Source organism: Lissotriton vulgaris, chromosome 5 (genome assembly GCF_964263255.1).
Source record: "Lissotriton vulgaris chromosome 5, aLisVul1.2, whole genome shotgun sequence".
In the NCBI taxonomy this organism is placed as follows: domain Eukaryota; kingdom Metazoa; phylum Chordata; class Amphibia; order Caudata; family Salamandridae; genus Lissotriton; species Lissotriton vulgaris.
The window spans coordinates 1,463,235,232-1,463,257,113 of NC_141693.1; the positions used below are offsets into that span (position 1 = coordinate 1,463,235,232).

A 21,882-nucleotide genomic window follows, 5' to 3' on the forward strand; every position below is an offset into this window, starting at 1 on the left:
GCTTGAGTCTCGGCAATGACTCAACATCCTGTGATTCTGGGCAAATCACTTAATCTCCCCGTGACTAACAAAAATTAATTTGTCCTTGTGTAACGCAACTCGAGAGCATGTAAACCGCTCTTATACTGATACCGTCGGGCCAAGTTCGCGCTATATGAAACCCCGAAAGAAAAGAAAAAAGTTGGTGCACATGTGGGGAATATATTTGCAAGCGAACCAGAGACTGCGGGGAACTAAGAGGTGGGAAGTGTCAACACATAAAACACCAGCCTGTTGAAATTTTAGTTCTTTCAGTCACTCTCGGCAGGATCACTGCATTGATTTAACTTTTTTGCCCAGGTTTATTCAGGCGTCTATTATCAGTTTATTTTTCCATATATCACTTTTATATGAGGACCTTTTCACTGCTTTCTCCTTCATGTAATTACACAGTGAACACGTTCGTTACGGAACTCTTCACCAGCTCACAAAAGGGCGAGGGAAAAAAAAAAAAATAACAATTCCAATCTTTTCGTTTCTTAAGACCATCCATGATCATGCTCGTTTATCATGAGCTGGAAGAAAAGCCAACTGAAGCTCATAAAGAGGATTCCTTCTTAACCAATTCTCTTGGTCTTGCTTAAAGTGAAGGTTCACTCACATTCAATTTGTTAGGTGTCTTAACCACCTTGTATTTGTAGCTTTGCAGCGGTAAGGACGTGTTGTTCATAATAGAGGGCTGAATCCAAATTTACCATGGTTTTGGATTAAGATGGCCCTGTTGAAATTGTAGTGATTCTACATGCCGCCATAGGTTGTTTTTTCTTTTTGTGTGCAATGAATTGTGTTTATTCTCTATAATGCTTCTCAGTCAAGATTGCTCTGTTGAGACTGCAGTGCTTTGATATGGCACTTTTGTGTGATGCATTGGGTTTATTCCATATTTTATACTTTATATGCGTCTGTGTTCTTAAAATAGTTTTTCTTTGATGGATATTTGATTATATGAATAAAGAGGTTTTTGGCTGACTGAATCAAAATTTTGCAAAGGAGGTTACAAAGGAAAAGAGCTCTTTCAAAATACATCAAGTCCAATGAAAAGGGCATGGGTGGAAGAGGTAGCTGCAGAAGCTGATAAGTGATTCTTGTTCACCTTCAAGTTAGATGCCCCAAACTGGCTACATACAAAGTACCTATTGGGACAAACTGCTCCGGCTACAGTCTGCATTCCCATCATCTTCTTCCCTCATTTTCTGCGATCTCGCTCTCTCTCTCGACAATGATCCAAAAGGATCTCTGACGCTGGGTGTGTCACAGATAACCAACTTGACATTTTTCTTGGGGCGCTCTCATTGTAAGTGGTAACATTCACACATATAATAAAGTTATTTTAGATGCCAACAATCAGCTTATCCATATTTCTTCATCTTTGCCCCCCCCCCTCCCTTTAAGAAGGCTAGATGTTGAGTTCACCCCTGCATCATCAGACTAAGCCATGCGGCAACCAGTCTATACTTACATCTTTATGAGGGGGTGTTGCAGTTATTCATTACTTCTAAATAGGTGGTGAGCACGTATTTTGAGCAAAGGAAAAACCAAAACAACGACATGATCCATGGGCGAAGCACAAACAAAAAAATTGATTGCTAAAAATAAACCCTAGAAACTGAGATGTAAAGAAATAATTACTACCCAATAAACAGTAAGTTACATTCTACTGAAAGTTTGGTTTTTTTCACTAAAAAACAACACTGAGCTGCACACAGATTACAGATTTCTAGGTTAGGCGATGCCCATTGATGTTCCACTGTTATCTATGGCAATAAACAATTTCCAATTTTAGCTGAGTCAATGTTTCATCTGAAATGTTAAAAATCGCTGGTTAAATTAACTGCATGGGCATTTTGACATCCAAGTTTCAACTACCCATCCATGTCCGAGGTTTGTGTGTGATCTGTACCAAATGCCATGCATAAAGTCTTGGTTTCAGCAGTCAACCACATAATTTGTTTTCGTTAAACTATAAAATGGCATGAATCCCATGAGAGACATACTTCTATGCATAGATAAACTGCATCCCACTTTGTTGTTGAAATTAGCACACCATATCCAAAGAGAACGACCACTGGATACAAACCAATAGCAACCCTGATGACAGTTTCATGAAAGATGTCAAAGTAACAACAAAAAAGTGCAAAGTTCACACAGCCACAAAGCTGGAAACTGCACAGGACAGAGGAAGGGCAAACAGAACTACAGTTCTGCTACTGGCGGCGCAGAACATACGTTTATGGAATTGAAATTTAGTATTGCGGTTGAATCCCCATCATTACCCATGCCAAAACCTTTTACAAATAGAACTTAATCCTGAGGGAGAGGGAGCCTCTGGGAACCAAATAAAGTGAGTGACATTTTTAAGCAGTGTACAATGAAGTTTAAACTGTCTGTAGGCACAGTCTGAATTTAGAGTGTACATTTAGTGTTGTTAAAAGGTACACAATAGAAAGCCTTGTAAAACTAAGACAGCCACAGCTGAGGCAGCTTCCTTCCAATACAGCACAGTGGCTATCAAAATTGCTGAATGAGTTAACAAGGCCGTTTAGACCTCGGCCCCTTTTGTTTATAGACTACCCACAAAAAAAGAAAATTATGTTGTTATGTGCCCCATCCAATCGAAGACTCATCAGCAAGCTCCGGAGTAAATATCGTGTGATCCACCCAAAACAGGATTGTTCAAAAATGAAATCGCTCACTCGCCCAATGAAGGTTAAACGAATAACCTAATCCCCACCATCTTCCTGCCAACAATCAACAGTAGCCATAAACGCATTCAGAGTGTTTCGGTGTTAGAATAATGTGCAGAAAAGGTAATTTGGCAATAACATCCAAAGCAGTCAGAAATGGTGGTTAGGCGAGTTCATGTAGAGAAAAGCATAAATAAATAAATAGAATATTTGTAATATAACCTTCCCAGAGAACCCACAATGCCACACATCTTTGGAGCACACAACTACCTCAATCTGCCATAAATGACACCCAAGTTGGCGGAAGTTCAGGTTTTACTGGCAACTCAACATGTTTCAGGAAGGTCGTAACAGTGCTCTTTATCAACAACTTTTATGCCTGGTCTCAAATGCTGGTGATATAGTCTCTACCCTCCCTAGTGCTATAAATTGCTGACCTCGCTGAATGGATCTCAAGGCGACTGTGTGCACCAGATTGCAAATGAAAAATCTGGTCAAATAGCCCTTTGTTTAAAAGTCTACATTTCAAGTTTATGTACAAAGTTTTTTTTTTTAAATATGTAAAATTCAATAAAACTATTGCAATTTGTCAATGTAAAAGGGCCTGCGGTAGAAACCTAAATACAACATAAATGTATTTTTTTGCTAGTACATTAGCTAACCAGTTTGGGTAGAACTGTCCGCAATGGGATGCTGCCATTGGATTCATTCATTAGGTTAGCTCGTAGTTTGCTGGCGACACCCACTACAGGAGGTAGTTTTGAGTTTATCCCTGGGAAAGAGCTAGTGTGGTTAGAAATCCGTTTCACAGAAGTTTTATCAGAACCCGGGGGCTTGGGAACACGCTTGCTGATCCAAGGATGTCTCAGTGCTTGACTCGGGGTCATTCGAGCTGACGGATCCCAGTTAAGACACTCCTTTAGAAAATCAATAAACAGCGAGTCATCACAGCCTTTCAGGGCAGTCACCCAGTCTTTGTTGCCAGGCGAAGCCCGCATTTTTCCACGACGGGACCGGCTCCCGTTGAGTGCCACTGTGCCATTAGGAAGCGTTGTAACAGTGCAGTATCTGGGATAGCCTTTCGAGTTGATGAAGTTCTTGGCTCGCTTGGACTGCTCGAGGAGCTTAGGGGGTGGAGCCCCAAGGAGTTCCATCATGCATGCCAGCTGATCCCCCTCGTCCTCACCAGGGAAAAGGGGATAGCCGGTGAGAAGCTCAACCAAGATACAGCCAAAACTCCAAATGTCGATGGGCATACCATACCTGCTCCCCAGTATCACCTCGGGGGCCCTGTAAAAGCGTGACTGAATGTATGTGTAGACTCTTTGGTGTTCAAAGCAACTGGACCCAAAGTCGATGACCTTGATTCCGCTGCGGCCCTGCTGCTTTAACAGGATGTTTTCTGGCTTGAGATCACAGTGAATAATTTTGTTTTTGTAGAGGGCCTCCAAGCACTGCAGGATTGAGTGGGCAAATTTGCGCACTAACTGCAGGCTGAAGCCCTGGAACTTGTTGCGCTTGATGAGCTCATACAGGTTCATGCTCAGCAGCTCAAAGGTCATGCAAATGTGATTACGGAAGGTAAAGCTTTCAAGCATATGAATGACGTTCATGCTACCGGTTTTATCCTGTTTCTTCAGATGTTCTAGGATTCGGATTTCCTCAGCTGCCTGCCGGTGGAAGCGCTTCTCATTACGCACTAGTTTTAAGGCCAGGTGCTGATGTAGCTTATGATCAAAGACCTTAGCCACTTGTCCAAAGCTGCCCTTGCCAATAATCTTCAATACTTCATAGCGGTAGTACAGATGATCGTGGGGCACCAGAATATAGCCGCCCTGGTCGTCATCGTAGCCCCCATTGTTTGGGCCACCCACAACACCTTGTCGTTTTTTTGCATTTGGACCCACAAAGTAGATTTCTGAAAATCCCCCAATTTCCTGCAGTTCAAAGGCAGACAGTTGATGCTTGTATTGTTTTATAGATTGCTCTGCAGTCAAGTAGGACATTTTGGCAGACTTGGTGGAGCTATCACTGGACTTCGTGGTGCTCGAGCTGTCCACACTTTTTTCTTTTGAAAGCAGGGGCATGGATTTCTCTGATCCAGGACCCCCCGCTGATGGCAGAGATCCATTTCCCCTCCGGATGCTGGTATCCTCGAATAACTGTTGGACTTTCACGTGCCCTTGGCTACCATTCGACTGTGGGTCCTTCATGGTGTGTCTGTTACTGCTTACCTGTGCAGAAATAAAGAAAGAAGCAATTAATACACATTTGGAGAGAACAACAAGAGGATATAGAGCAATACAAAAATCACTTTCCAAAACAAGGCATTTCAAGCTTTTGAAAACGTTCTTATTCATCTTATTTGTAGGTTGCAGGGCAGCCAGATTAACCACCGCATGGGTTTTAGCATGAAGAGAAACTTCATTTCTAGTCACTTCAAACATGTTACTTCTACCCATTACCCAAATTAGGTTAAACAGGACAAAGATGGTAGGCCATTCACACAAAGAGAAAATGTGTTTGAACCACCTGGTGGGGAGGGGAGGGGGGGGGGGGGGGGGGACACAGTAAAAAAAAACAGTCAAAAACTGAGTTTATGGCATGTGTTGTGTGTTTTTTATATTAACTGGTAACTTTCAGTGGACTTGCATATCTGAACCAGAACCTTAACTCCGTTTTTAACTGATGGTTTTTCAGTGAATGTTATTGTTTATGATGTACTTAATTTCCACCCGAGGCCATGAACAGCAGGGTTTGGGTGCAAGGCCCTGCGCCCACCACGCCCTACGCTCAGTCTAAGCATGGCAGGGTAGGGCAGAGGGCCTGGTCCTGCACTTCCCAGCAAAACCAGGCACTAATTTTCATGTTTGGCTTTGCTTGAGCTTTATTTTAAATACTGTCTGAAATTCGCAACTTAATGGCGAACTTTTAAGTTAAGGACCGCTTTAGTTGCTCCCCCTTTTCGGGAGTGGTTTCATTATTTCATACAACTGGGTAAACGTGGGGCAGCTCACTTTACTCCGGTGCGTTTTGGCTTATCTAATTAGCCTGCTTCACAGGTAAGCAGTCTATCTTCCCTCGTGATGACAAGGTGCTTTTAAAGGGCAAGTGACAGACTACCTAGCTGTTTATCGTAGCCTTCTGGTTGTATATTTTTTAAAGTGCGCCTTGTGACTTACGAATCACGATCCATTTCATACAAATGCTGCAGTCCTTTGTTGTCATTCAAGTAGTTCCAAAGTACCTGGTCGTATATTTCTTTAGAGTATATTGAAAAACATATATTGTATTTCATAACTTGGGTGCAATAAGATTTACAAAATTACAAACCATTCCACACATACGCTGCAGTCCTCTGTCTTTTTTTTAACGCAGTCCTGCCACAACTGTTTTGATATCCCCTCTTCGGCCTTTGAGCGCTTCAAGTCAGTGAATGGGAATATAATTATCACCTATCCCATTCTTTACCCGCCTCCACTACCAATTTAGATTAGGGCAAAGTTCCAATACCTTTGCTCAGTCGGTGGAGATGGGTGGGTCAGCCTTCCATTCGTTTCATCCCGGACAGACTTTCCCTGTAAGTGGGGCCACCCCACTTACGGAGAAAGTGTGTTCAGAATATAGATATACGGGGAAGGTGGTGGGTAACCACAGGGCGATGGAAGGAGGGGGGGAAGCAACACGGCAAGAGCAAATTTACCTCAGTCATAGCAACAGCAGTGGACAGATACTAATCAAAATGAAGCAATCATTGCTTGGTCCATGCTCTACAGAAAGAGAAGGAAGTGATGCCTGGCATGTGCTCGCCAATTAGGAGGCAGCAAAGAAGAGGGACAATGAAGCCAACGAATAGTAAGCAATGAGCAGGCTCCAAGTCCTTTATTTTAAACAGTACCCCTCGCAAAGGCATTGCATGTGCTGTCGGCAGGCGAGATCTAAAAAGCAGCTTCACTTCATAGGCCCCTAACATTCTTTTGCCATCTAAGAAGTTTGAAGGAAGCCTTCTCTAAAATCAAATGGCTTCCTTTATGTTTGACCAAGCTCGTCACAAGCAAACACCTTATGGCCACAGGTGAGGATGTTTCAATGTGATCGCCAACACCCAGCTGAATGGAATGCAGCTAGCCATGTCCCCCAAGGGGTGAAAGTAGAGGGGATAGGAACATAGTGTTGTTCCTCTACGACACAAATAATTATATCCCAATGGGAGCACCCGGGACAGTAGGCGAAGGATTTCCTCCCAAAGGAGAACATTGCTGAGAAAAGCGAGGAGAGGACAAACCGTACGAAAGGAGCCAGCTTGGGCTTGGCCTCCTTTTGCGGTCACTCAATGGGCATGTGTGACCCCGCTTATGGTAGAAATTTGTCAGACAACCCAACAGCTGAACAGGGAACGTACTCTTGAGAACTGGTTGCCTGAAAAGAAATGTAGAGTTTCGTATGTGCCAAGTGTAAGGGTTTAAAAATATAGCTGCTTATGAGATCTCTCGTTTTCACTGGAATAAACTCCAGGCAGCTTACCCCCCAGGAAAAAAAACATTCTGGACACAGTGGTTGCATGTTGTGAGAAAGATCCGAGGCTATGGGCAATAGAGGAGCCTTCTCTTACTCCTTCAACAAGGACAAAATACAGGGCTCATCACAGCTTTCATAACAGTGACAGACTCGATGACTGTGGGAGAGGAGTACAAAATGAATAGAATGGTACAAGATTTTGAGTCCTAGACCATGGGAAAACCCATGCCTGGATATATAAAAAAAATTGTAAAAGGCACCTGGCAGCAGTGGCCCTTTAGGCAATATAAAAGAGAGACGGCCTAGACAGGCGGAGTTAGTTCCAGGTGAAAGGGCAACTGTAAAATCCAAGACCCTAAAGAATTGATTGAGGCACTATAAGGGACTGTTCTCAACAATATTCTCCCTGGTGCTATTTGGCACCATTAGGTCTTCTGATCTCTTGACAATGCTAAAAGACAGTAACACCCTCAGGGCACTGAAACGAAGTGTACTCACACATGACTAGGCAGAACTGACAGCAAGGCAATCTAAAAAGTGTGTGTGTTTGTTTATTCACCCCCCACCCCAACCCAAGGATGACCTGCTTCATCATTGAGTTCCATCCTCACACCCAGACTGCAAGGTCGGTTTTGAAAATGAACGACATTAGAAGATCCGAGTGCAATGAAAATTGTGAGTACAACTATCTCCAGAGATAATAATCAATCTCTATCCGATGCAGACTCTCGCCGGGACGTCTGACAGCTCCCACCCAGACTACTGCAGCTTCTAACAGCTATACAACAACCTATACACACATACAGGATTATATATGTGTATGATGTCTTTCTTCTAATTAACCAGACATACTTTTTGTGAGTTTAATGATTGAGAGGGAGTAGTACGTATCTGGTTGGGCCACACCCACTAGATCCTTTGTGTGAGTGTGAATCTAAAACTCGCCACATGAGAAACGGGAACACTGTGCAGTCAAATCAATATGGGGATTCCAGAATCCGAGATTCTGCTCAGCAAAGCTATTGAAGTCCTACATGGCACACAGACCGCAGCTGCCTGGGAACTTCCTGGTACACCATTTATGGAAACCCGGAGTCCCTATCCTTGCTCTGGTAAGTATTAGAAATAGCACTTTAAAGGCCAGGTACTATAGGAGAAAGATATCCACCCCCTCTTTTTCGCATAGAAACAGTCACAACTGCATTGAAAGAGGGCCTCCCAGAGGGTGGTCATTTTGAAAATAGGAAGGTGGGTATCGAACAATTGCAAAGTACATGGTCCAAACTGAATGTCAACAAAAGGTTGGCATTGGATTCTCCCAGAGGGAATTAAGCAGTGTTTAGATGGTTTCATTCTCCTTCTCTTCAATTTCAAGAACAAGTATTGCTGGAGATGTATTTTGTTACAAGGACAATCGCCGAACCCCCGAAGTTATTGTGTGCAATATTAGAGTACAGTGAATTATAATTAATGTACAAATGTTTCCTGCTATGAAAAGTATGTCCAGCCTAATTCTCAAGAGAGTTTCCATCACAGTCTATTTTCGTTGATAATTAACAGAATCTGACCAGAACATCTGTCCACGATCATACATTTGTCCAAGATCATACTGGCTACCAAGTTCAACTAGCATGTTCAAAGACTCATTTGTGAGAGCGGAATTCCCATTCTGGGTTTACTCACGCCAGTATGGTGGAATTTCTATCATCTATTCTATGTTCCTAGGTGAGACCAGCATTAAAGAAGCTTAAAAGTCAAAAACCTGTATTTTTGTGAGTATTCACTAACTTTTCTCAAGTAGTTTCCCACTCAAGAAACACATTTACAGAAATGAATTGAAAGGAATGCTCCACAAACATTGGTGTAAAGGAAGTGTTTCACCTTCGGGGAGAGGAGACAAAAAAATTAAGTGCGACCAATGTACATCAAATTTCTGCATTTGAAACTGTACATATATTACACTGCAGACAGAGGTAATAATTACGCCTTAGAAGCACTCGCGGATACAAACAGCTTGCATAGATATACAGCTGGGAATTATTTCACAGGTCCCAAAAATTAATGTAAGTAACCCTACCTGACTGAATAATGTTTTTTTTTTTTTTTTACAGATTCGTGGTTAAAAGTTTGGTCATTCTTAGAACTCGAGTCTCCCGATTCCCCAGATGGAAAATTAGCAAACTGGCCGGGCGTACCAAGTGATCACTTGGTTGAATGGTTATTACCAAAATTGCATTAAGTCTGGGGGGAATAGAATTCCAGGGAAGAATGAGGCAATATCACTGGACAGTCATGTTTGCTTCCGATGTGAAGCCCACTACATGCTTGAGTATTTCAGAGGTGTCTTAAAAAACAGGAATAGCTTACTTGTTCTATTTCCCAAGATGTTCCTCACATGGGGGGTAGATCGGAAACCTTGGCAGTGCCCTGTACCTTAACTGTGGTTTCTAAGGCAATCTACGGGGATGGCACCAAAATCCAGCCAATAGGGGTTTTCTGAACACAATAAATTACGATCACGTGGCTTGTATATTGCGGATTAGAACAGAATCATGGCTGCCTCGACACTTCGCCCTCCCACGAAAGCTTCAAAGCCAGCAACGAGGCTTACAGGCACTCGTCATGCACTGTAAAGGCACAGGATATCCAATTGAATGCACTTTTATTATCGTCAATATTGTCGGCTGTGACTCACGTTTTAGCGTGCACGTGCATCCAGCACGGATTACTTTTACTGTAATTTATGGGCGTCTGCATAATTGCAACCGGAGTTTATTAGGCACAAATTGAAGTCTATCTTTTGCTCTCTGCTTGTACTTTCAGAGGATCCGTCCTCGATGCATGAAATCCACAAGGTGGGTGCGAGGTAGACGATAGAACAGCCTTTCAGAAATACTACTTAACTAAACATGAATGCTTGAACGGGAGCGGAGTGGGCATGACACTACTACGAGCCGTCGGAAGAGGCCAGCGGCACTGCTCCCGGGTCTGTCAAGTGTGTCCAGGCAGAAGAATTCAGTAATGCTGGGACAGTGAAAGAGGACGCCTCACTGGTGCTGCAAATACAATGTGGTGAGACATGGGGTTTCATAGGGGACAGAAAGTTAAGTTAGACATACAAATGGAGACGTACACATGGGCAGCAGATTGGGTCATCTTGTCTGCCCATTCCTCGACCGGCTGGATGTGATTTGTTCTTAGAGTGTTATTCTTCAAAAAGCCAATAAAATATTTTCATACTCTGAGGCACGAAATGGAGTCCACGAAATCCTGGTTAAAAAATAAAAAAAACACACAAGTATGCAGGTCTTGATAAGAAGCTATAAGTGTACACTAGTAGAGAAGTGTGGCTCAATGGTTAGAGCGGCAGACCCATATGCAGTAGTCTGGCCGGGACCAGGGTTCAATTCCTGCCTTGGCAGGTCTCGGGCTCAATTTCCTCGGACCTGATAATTCTCGCCTCGGTGCCTATTCTGATCATGAGCCCCACTCTGCACCTCTGGGCAATAGCTTGCTTAATCTCCACAACGGCCCCAACAACACTGAGGATGCCTGACTTTACCTTGGGGGTGCCCCAGGAGTGGGCTCCTCACAGGGAAAGGCCAGGAAGGGTTCCTCGGCGGTATTCGTACAAGCGCCGAGATGCCTCCGTGTAGTCGTGTGCTATATAAGTGGGTAATTATCCTTTATCCCACGCGGATAGACAGAATATGACTGGGATGTGCCACGAATGTGAAAGAAAGGGCCTGGGACGCAAGACCTAGATTTAGCACAGGAATCCTGCTTCTGCTACGTGAGATCCGCACTTTTAACGCAGATGCAATCTGCAAAAGTAGAAGCATTACAAAAAAATGGAAGCTTTGCCTTCCTCAAAGTAGGGGCAGAGGATCGAGTCAATATTGTCTTCTTAACGTCTCAAGAGACTGATCCCAGCTCAAAAGGAGTCACACATTTCACTTTGTGGCAGGGCTTATTCCCCTGTGGTGGGGGGTGGGGGTGGGTAGAGGGGGGAGTGGGGCCACGCCCATGCTGCACAGCGGTGCTGTGCTCATGACGAGCTGGGCTCGTCATGACTCCGCCCACTCCTGTGGAACACCCGCACAGGAGGGGAATTATCCCTGCGTGGGCATTCCGCGGCAGTTATGACGAGCTCAGCTCGTCATGAGCACGGCTCCACTGTGCCTTATGACCTTATGACTAGCTGAGCTCATCATAAGCGCCGAAAGGGCTAGAAATGTTGCAGACCGCTAACAGTGTGTAATCTAAAACCCCATTACCTACAGAAAGTAACCACACCAGCCCTGCTCATGGCCTACGAGGAGGCTGTAAATGACTAAGTGCTTAGACGGGTTGACTGCTCAACGTTGTAGAGACCATGGGAGGCCGCTTCTTCTCCTTCCTCGCGGCCAAAGCATGGAACGCCCTTCTGCTCCACCTCAGACAGACAACATTGCTCCCCATCTTCGCAAGAAACCTCAGAACCTGGTTCTTCAATCGAGCCCCTCCTTGATGGAATGGAACCTGCACCCCCCCACCCCCCCTTGAGACCCTTACGGGTGAGTAGTTGAGCTTTAACAAACCCCTGATTGATTGATTGATTGATTGATAGTCACAACATGTCAGTTGCTGTGCGGTCAGTTTCCTTTTGTTCAAGTTTCCTAACATTTTTGTTTTGCCAATCTCTAGTTAGTCCTCAAACAGCTCGAAGGCTTCTCTGGTTATATGTTTGCAAGGCAGAGAGGAGGATAACCTCCACTGATTTCCACACACTGCAGTCTCAATGTACCCACTGAGGGCCCCACTCTGAAGTGGGGGCAACCTATTCAAATTCGTGGGTTTCCGCAGTAGCACCTATGGGAGCTGCCTTCTGGTCTTCCTGTGTAAATTATGTCCAGAGGCTTTGGACATATTTGGGTGGGGTACTTCATATCTATTATTTTTTGAATGTTGGGATATTTGCGAAGAGTAACATTTTTTCTGTATCACTCATGATCACCTGAAATGCTTCACGAGCACCATCCATGTACCTATCATTATGGTTAACCATTCACAAACATTTATTTTGCAAGACGTACATGTGTAAGGTTGAAGATGGATGCTGCCATGTGCAACCGCTATACACCAATTCTTCCTCTGCAGTTCTTTACTTAAGGGATTCTGCAGAGGGACTACACGATGTTTCCTGCACAAGCAGCCTCTTGGAAGATGTACTAGGTCATCTACATTTAAAGAGTGACCACTACAGTTTATTCTTGGAAGAGGACGTCACAGAATTCGCTCTGTTAAGGGAAAATGTGACCAAGACTCTATGGGACCTTTGCTGCATGGGAACATCTGAGCTAATCCAAGAAGAAGAAAGAGACTGACACAAAGTACTGAAGCCCTCTCCATCCCTCAACAGAGATGGGAAGGTTCTGCAAGATACCAGACTTCAGTAAACGCAGATGAACCGACTGGGAAGCACAATCTCGTGTAGTATCGTCTAATGCAGACTTTGCTTTCATCATCATTTGGAGTCCGATGTTACTGTGGAGGTTCAGTGCCTGGTTGGCTTGCCAGGCAGTCGGATAAAGTGACCTGAGGGAAGTCCTTCTTGCCGGAGGGCTTAGAATTGTTTCTGTGGGACAGTGGTCTGTCACAGTCATTAAAGCTGCTCCACTTCTGAGTGAAGAAACACTGGCCTGGATCCTACAATGCATCTAGGGGGTGGCAAATGGACATTTAGAGGACTACCAACACTAACTCTAAAATCAAGCAGTAGGCTTGCCTCCCAGGCCAGAATTAAACGAGCAGTGTCACGTTCTTTTACAGATTACCATGTACACTGTCCTTCTTCAACACTGCCTTTGGTTTGTTCTTGATTCTTTTAGGTGTTTGTGAACACTACGGCCCAAACTGTACATATTAGTGGCTTTTTACAAAGGAAATTCATTTTGGCAAGGCATAGATTGCAGCCAGCTAATACCTGCAAACTTTGCCTGCGAACATTGCTCCACTGGTTCCACAAGTGAACTGTTCTGGCACTTTCCTTTATTTTTGTGCTTTCAGGATTGTCCCTCATCTTGGCCATAAGGGAAGGGAAGGCCTGCGTACATGGGTATCCATAAGGGATCAGCAGGGCTTATTCCTTGGATATACCTCCAGGTCAGCAGAGAAAGGAATCTACAATCACGGGTTCCAAGAGAGAGAAGAAATCCTGCTGCCCCCACTACTCGCCGTTAAATAGGGCACGGTGCTGCGCAGCAAAATCTGCAGCTCTATTCCCAGCATCTGTTTCCTATTCTGGCCTCCGAGTGCAAGAGACAAAGCGGGAAGAGGGAGCCAGAATACCCGCAGGAACCTGAAATAGCAGTTTGGCAGCTGGACTCGAACACAAATAGTCGTGGATTAAAAGTACGCAGTCACAAAAGGCCGGGCACACTGTGCAGCTGTCAGCAGTGGATGCACGAGAGTGTGCTGGCACCGTGGGCGGGGAGCAGATCGGGCGACACGTGAAGCCACCCAGCCCTTCTGCTGCCACCGACTGACTGCTGGGAATGACCCTCCCCGTGAGGACACGGAGCACGCCCCAGCTCCCTTTCTCCTCCCAAGCTGCACTCTCGTTTCCTGGTACGGTCCAAGAGACGACAACCCCACGGCACACGAAACACCAGGAATAAGAACGGAAACCGGGTTTATACATCAAGGGATGCAGCCCGTCCTTTCCAATGAAGATAAATGGGGTGCATGGGAATATACGGACACTTATTTGTCTAGGTGTACTAACGCAGGAATATGCTGTAGATATATAGTACTCTTACATTCGACACACTGCTTGAGCAGACTTCCGGTAGCAATGAAGCCAAGAGGCGAGCCATTTACAGGGTAGAATGCTGGAATTTTTGACACACACTATGGGCGTGGCAATGGCTATCCTGGTTGTCCAAGGAAGGATTTTATTCATAAGGTGAGGTGGCCTGACCTTTATAGAAATTAAGAGGGTCACTGGGCCGGAAACGGCGTCAGATCGGCATGATGCGTTTCTGGACTCCGCGAGGGGCATCAACAGTCCACTCTTTCCAAAAGGCCCACTGAGCTGTCGCCGTTAGTCGTCTATCAGGAAAGCCTGGCACAACACTACCACAGCCACATTATCCTGCCACAAGCACTTACTCGCATGTAAACCTGAAAGCCAAGCAGAGGCTGTTTCGTGAACAAAGCTTTGCAATGCCACTGTTAAGTCAGCCTTTGGCAACAAAAATCAGAAAAACCATTAACTGCGAATGCGTTGTTGGGCAACAGCCACTATTTTCAGAGCCGCACACCTGGACCTTTTAGCAAGAGAACAAAACCAATGAACAGACAAAGAGATCAAACAGGGTAGCTCGCTTTGAAGAGGCGGCAACTGCTGCCAACTCCAAAACAAGCCTTTCACCCTGGACTCTTCCATCGTTCGCCAGCAAGGACTCTAAATAGTTCCTTGTGCGAGCCAAAGAGCTTGTCACACAAACACACCCAGAACCAGGGCTGGCCACACCAGAGGGTGTGGAGTGTGAAGCATCCAACTGAGGCGTACAGGACCTTCCTGTTCAAAACTGCTCCTAGGAGGCAACAGTACGAAACCATTTAAAATAGCCTCAGAACCCAAGGCAAATCACAAGGCCAGCTTTAGTCGGTGCCACTCAACTTGGTTACTTATTTCATGCCCTGGTTTTAACATAGTTCATCAGCAAGCAATCTTGATGGTCAGAGAGTGATGTTTAAATTTAGGGTTTTTGTAAGTGCTGCAGTCGCGGTCAAACCGAGGGTGGTGGACGGCAATTGTACGTGTAGGGAGGATAAATGTTTCACGCTCATATTGCACAATACAGACTAAGGTGTCCATATAGGAAGTGAACCACAATCTCCTTAGATTAATGAAGACTACAAACGTGTTAGATACCGCATTGACTCTTATGCGTCCAATACAATGGATGGGTGAGACACTTCACAGAATGGCTAGTTGACGTTGTGCCACGTACTAAATCTGGAAGTATCTCAAACCAGGACTATGCAATATGGTAAGATAAAAGGGTTTGCTTTGGGTTTTGAGAACGTGCCATCATACTGTCACATCAGTAACAACAAACAAGTCCGGTAGAACTAGCAGTCAGTAACACTATGTTCTCGGACTTCTGATTGCTAAAACTTTCTGAAGATGGCTCATGCCCAGAACCATCACTGCATTTGTGCAAAACGATTCTGTAATAACAAAAGAACAATGTGTACCCGACACAGTCCGCCTGATCATAAGATGAAAAAGTTTGTTTGAAACGGTTTACTTTGGTAAAGTAGGGCTGCTGAGTTTGCAAGAAATTTGAGAGAAGGTTGCATTCCATTGATCACGAACAGGTGCAGTCACTGGCTTTCAGTACCAGAAAGAGAGAAATTGAAATCCTAGTGTCTCGGCCACAAAGCAATATGTGGCTTATTGTCCAACTACCTTGCCACTGTGTTCTTCCCCTACCTTCCACATTGAGGGTTTAGGTCCATCAGTCCTAAAGAATTGTACATGGAACGGATGCATTGCAAGAAATATGGAGGACAGTTCCTCCATGTGAAAGGCTCATCTCAAGGGATCTCTCTGCAATTGGTTCCCAAGTTGGAAACAAACTTTTTCCAATCACAGGAGGTCGCTAAAAGCTCAACTCTTCAAGGAGACGTACAGTTAATCCTTTCCCATGTGCTAGGCTCACACCTCTTCTGCGGTTCCTTGGAATTAGCCGGTTAGACGCCTGAACTTGGCTATTGCTCCCATCTTCTCGGGCCTGCTGTTGACTCTGCTGAATCGTTCCAAAGGTTCACAAATATTTCATCATCCTATATGGATGAACCTTGCCATCAGATATTATACACCTGTTGAACGTGATAAAACTATGCTCAACAATGATCAAAATGTCTTTCATATACATGATCCCAACGCATTCAGAGTACTGCAAGCACTTGTGGTGCTTTATTAAACCACAAAACAAAAATAAAAAAAGTTACTGTTTAAATTTAAGCCCCATACTGGAATATTTGTTATTAAGGCACCTAATCCTCAAAGGTGATTCCAAAGGGCTAATTTCTGGATCAACTCGTGCTGTACTTGAAATTAAAGGGACCTGCACTTTGTTTCTAAACCCAAGCCTACGACCCCCAAAAACAAAATACCTACGTTCTAAAACTTTAGAAGAGGTAGAGCATTTGGAGACCTGCTCGTTTAATTTCTAACGAAATCGTGCAAAACTTGCACGGTCTTTAGCTGGCTTTATATAGCAAATCAGAAGCCCGAGATAGCAGCAAGGGGCTTGCACGACGGCCTTTGGGAAGCAGTGGGCTCGGTGCCAGCTTCAGTGCCGGGTTTAGGTGTGCGCTGCAGCCCGCCATCGCCCAGCACCTTCCAGGAATTGTTTATTTTCCGACCCAGAAAAGGCAGTCCAGGAAAAAGCAACGCAGCAGTGTGTCAGACGGCGTAGACAATGCCGTCAAATAGAAGAGGCAGGTGTGTGCGTGTCAAGGACGAGTAACATTACATACTGCATCTAAATGCTGGTTTTAGTGGAAAGAATAGGCAGAGAACCCTTGCACAGGATCAGAGTAACTGCAGCCAAGTGAAGCAAGGAAAAAGAACCACTGCAATCAAGAAGGGTGGCTGCAATGCAAGGGAGACAAGATACAAGCACTGGCCAAGCCAATAGGACTTGCCTATGTGAGAGTTATTGGTTTTGCCATTGTCCCTTAGCCATGTTGAACAGAAGCATAGCTAACTGTTCCGCATGGCTAAAAGTTACTGGCGTAAAGTAGTGTAGAGTGGAGGGGCATAGAGAAGAGTGGGTGGAGTAAAGTGGCGTGGGGTGGGTAGAGGGAAGTTGCGTATAGTGGAGTGGTGTTGCAAAAAGTGGGGTGGGGTAGAGTGGGATCGAGGAGAGTGGTGTATAGTGGAGTGGCGCAGTGTGGTTTAGAGTGGGGTAGAGTGGCACAGAATAGAGCAGTACAGAGTGGCATAGAGTGGTATAGAATAAAGTGGCAGCGTAGTAAGAGTTGTGGGTGTAAGTTACTAAAGCGTCAATAGAGATAGCAGCTGGAGTGAACGCAACATAAACAGTAAAACGTCTGAAATGTTTAAATTGCTGGAGACATGCAAATACATTCAGTGTCATGAATTGATTAGTTGTATAGAAAGTCCAATGTAAAATAAAAGTATCTACTGAACGCATTCTTTAAACCAAAGCGTATCTTTTGAAAACATTCATTACCCTTCTTTTGTACTTACAGAGCATAATTCCATGCGCCAAGATGTGTCTCCACATTACTAAAGCATCAATAGCGACAGCAGATAGGGTGAAAGCAACATAAATAAGAAGCCGTATGCCAGTGTTAAAGAGTACGATAGCACATTGGGCATCCTGGAATAAACACCAAAATGCTTATTCAAAAAAGTAATATAGTGTTTCAAAAGGACGAGAAAGAAAAAAACACGAGGAAGGAAGGAGCTAACAAAAGTAAGCAACGTCTACGAGAGCTGAGCAAACAAACGATGGCAAATTAGATATACAACAAAAACAACCAATGGTAATGGTGTTGGCGAGTAGTAAACCCATTGAATAGTAAACAACAGCAGTAATAGCTAGTGCAGGGTGAAAAGAGAAAACGGAGTAAGAGTAGAGGAAATGATGACGTAGCGGAAAAAGAGAGGGGAGGGCGAGGAGGCTCTTTTGTACAGTACTAGACAAATGCCTGTTCTTAGCCGGCTTTCTCTTGGCCCCGTTGCAACAACTCACCACTTCCTTCTGTTCCGGGCTCGTCTTCACCACTCCCTAAACTGCGTCTATTGCGATTTCTGGCGGGAAACTCATCTGTACTCGTGTGCGTCAAGACTGGTAGGAGTTTAATTTGCCTAAGCTTCGCGGAACATTTCACCCGAAGCCCGTTGTTCCCCAAAAATAATTATTTGAAAAAGCTGAATCGACGTCTGTTGGTGCGCCACAACTGCAAGACTTGCATTACTCGGAGTACTAAACATACACTGAAAGGTTCCCATATGCGACGAAAACTCCCCCGGCTTCCGAAAGCGTTTTGTTTTGAACTGTGCAAGCCTGGCAGTGGCGTGTGGGATTTCCTGCCTCACTCTCAAATATCTTTTTGCAGTTTGGTTCTTAGCTGTTGCTGTAAAATGTTGGAATTAAAGTGGATCGGAAAAACAGAGCATTCAGTGCTCACTCTTTGGGAGGCAGAGTCTCTCCTTACAAACCCGCATTACTTCACTGGCTTTTATGGAATTTCAATTATGGGAAATATATTTTTGTGCTCACTTACCCCTGAAAGTATGCAGCCTTGCCTGCTCAAATATTCTCTTTCTCCCTTGCCTGGTCGACGGAAATTACCTCATGGGCAGGCAACAGTTTGTTGTTTGGCATCCTGGAGAGGCTGGCCTCTTGACAGGGACAGTGGTTGAGAGTTCGGCACATGCAGTCCCACTATCCCAGAAGTCTTTCTCGAGGGAGATAACAATAACTCCGGTCCTCAACCCAGAATGCCATTACCAGAAAGATACACCCACTCACGCCTCGCCCAGGACATGAACCTGTACAATGTGCATGTAGAAAGGTTCAGCTCTAGGTGTCAACTACCAGAGACACACTTGCATTGCTGCTAGCTATGGGATGCCTTAGAGTAGCTATGCGCTCAATAAATGCTGTATTAAACTAAATTAAAAGAATTGTGGTCATGCCCTTAGGAGGACACATTGTTCTGCAGCAACACTCAACTCCCACAACGTGAGGATGGAGAATATCAACTCAAGCCCACATCATTATTATTGTTGTAGGGAAGAGACAGCCTACTCAATTGCTCATCTTTAAGAACAGAAAAAAAATACCACTTTAAGGAAGAAAAAAAAACAGTTGGGAGGGTGAAGGGTCCCTCAACGCTAAAAAGTCTTAATCATCATTAAAAACTTAATCCTTGGCTCAAAAAGGATGGCACCACTAAGAGGAACCAACATTTCCCTCTTCACCTCCAGGAGAGGGCCATATCTCTTGTAGATGGCCATTGAAGCACATGGGCCCACCTAGAGACATCTAACCACGGCACATCACCAGCTTCATGGCAACCTCTTCAGTTCTGAACAGGAGGGAAACATTAACCTGTATCAAAGTTAAGAACTATCTAAGCAGTGTAACTAGCGGGATAGCAAATTACAAAGATTTTAAGTTGTATGGCCATTCTTATTCGCATTCATATAGTTCCACAATTGGTTCTTGTGTGACCACAGGTAAATTGGTTTCACAGACCAAGCTTTGGGGGTTTAGGAACAGCACAGGGAGGTGGGGGAATGGTCACAAAGCAGCACCAAACAATACACCAGCAGCAGCACAGTGGCGGCTGGGTGCAGATCCAGCATCACGACACCAATGCTATTTGATGGAGATTCTCCTTTTGGCCAACAGGCTGCAGGTGTTTCACCAGAGGTTGCAGGTGGGAGACTAATGACAGCAGAGGTAAGTAGAGATGTGGGTGGGTCGTAGGGGTGCAGTGGGTTTAGCTTACCAAGGCCCAAATGCTTCACGTGCATAGGTGCCTTTCAACATCAGCACCTTCTTACCGCAGCCGGCCGCGGTACAGGACACTGCAGGCGCTGCCATGGAGATCAGTCGAGGTCAGGATCGCTGAGGAGACTTCACCTCACAGGTGAGCCACTCAGACTCGGCCTGTGGGCATGGGGTGCATACTGGCCAGGAGATGTGGATCCGCCTGGATCCAGAGTCCTTGGAGTCTGTTTCTTTTGGACAGGTCTGCTGCCCATGAGAGATTGGAGTCTTTATCGAAGGCTGCAGTCCTCCCAGGTTTTCAGAGGTCGCTGGCTGCATAACAGGTCAAAGGTTTGCAGATGCTGGAGACAGGTCAGTAGGGCTCGGGCCAAGGCAGTCGTCTTCAGCCTTCTCTGCAGGGATGTCTTATTAGGCCGTTGCAGATCTAGTTTCTAGGTCTGGGGGAGCCACCTAAATAATACCTTTAGGGGTGTTTCAGGGGAGTAGCAGGTAGGGCCAATGGGCACCTTACCTGGGGGACTACATCCTCCATTATGCCACCCTCCTTTGAGAGGGGGCATAGACCTAGCCCGATTGGAGGGGGCTCCACATCTTCAAGATGGCGGGGACTCAAAGACGTGCTTCAACTCGCCTCCCCCACCACAGGGGTGGAGTTGGCATAGGTGGTCACAACTTCTATTCTTCCAAGTTTTCCTGCCCAAAGTGGGGATGTAAACTGGGGGCTTCCATCTGCTGTTAGCAGCAGAGGCAGAGGCTAGGTGTAGCATTACAAAAGGCAGAAGGCCTTTGACGCTTTCCCCTTCGAGCACAGGCCCATCCCGTTGGGGGGGGGGGGGGGGGACACCTCTGCCCAGGATGTGCATTGTTTCTGGCAGAAGAGGCTCACCACCCAGGGGTCCAAAAACATATCTGGTGGTGTTTGGCTGCCTATGGCCGGTCAAAGACCACACTAGGGTTGGTAGGTTTCTACGGGGCACCTCTGAGGTGCCATCTGAGTACAGGGTGTAATAAATCTCACACTGGTATCAGTGTGGATTTATTGAGGAGGAGTAGTTTGGTACCGAACACTCCTTGGTTCAGAGAAGCTGTGGGGCTCGAGTTGTAGAATTTCCAGCTCATGTACTCTCCATGGCTTCCCTGTGACAGACAATATGAAGGTATGGACCCTAATATTGTGGTGGCATATCTGCTCATACAGATCTGCCCTCATCTATGGTATAGGGCACCCTGACTTATGGCTGTAAGGCTTGCTAGAGGGGTGACTTACTGAAACCATCAAGCAGTCCTGGCTGGCATGGCAACCCAACTTTGTTTTCTCTCCCTCACAGGGAGATGCAAGCTGCAAGTGTGGTGGCATGGTCCCAGTGAGGGGGAGTTCCAGGGAACATCTTCCAGCTCGCAGACCCTAGGTCCCCTGAATACCACTTACTATGGGTGTATAGGGGGGCAGAGGTATCAATTGTGGGTATGTTTTTAGTGAAAAAGCACTAGCACAGGGGACCTGGTTGGCAGGGACCCTGTGCACTACAACTGAACCCGCATCAAAACCTGACAAAGGTGGGGGCTAAAGTTCAACAATGCATGGGAGTAGAATCAAACTTAATTCATGGGGTTCTAGTGTGATCTTTGTTGCAATGATATATATCAGATTGGTGGATGCCAGGGGAAAAGTAGGGCTGTTTACAGATTAAATGATCCCAAAACCCTGGAGCTTCTCCAGGGAGCTCCAGTTCGACAGCCATCTTGCCCTATCCATGTATATTTAATTTTTGATGTCCAGAAGTGATTGATATTTTTATGAATCATCTCCTCCTTGCATCATTGCATACCTCTTTTACTAGTCAGATCTCCTAAACAAGCCATTATAAACCTTTCCCTCCGACTCTTCTTCCCCCTTCACCTCCACTTTTACTCATGCCAAATCTTCTACCACTATGAGCTCCCCAAAAAACGTTCTAAACCCACCTCTTGTCTATCCCTCCACTATCCTTTTCCAATCCAAATAAACTCACATGTCCACCGCCGAGATAAATGTAACATCTCCCTATACTAATACACCAATAATCCTTTTAAGGTTCCGGCGTAGTAAG

The 21,882-nt window shown here is 45.2% G+C and overlaps 1 protein-coding gene across 1 annotated transcript in view; it reads right to left on the bottom strand.

Annotated features, from left to right (window-relative positions):
- Positions 1-3,020: 3,020 nt before the first annotated feature.
- The window catches only part of DYRK3 (dual specificity tyrosine phosphorylation regulated kinase 3), a 49,753-nt gene continuing 30,891 nt past the window's right edge, over positions 3,021-21,882 (bottom strand). The window contains exon 3 of the mRNA XM_086923410.1: positions 3,021-4,957. Within this exon, the coding sequence (XP_086779536.1) occupies positions 3,377-4,957 (1,581 nt within the window). The 3' untranslated portion in view covers positions 3,021-3,376. The remainder of the gene's footprint in view (positions 4,958-21,882) is intronic.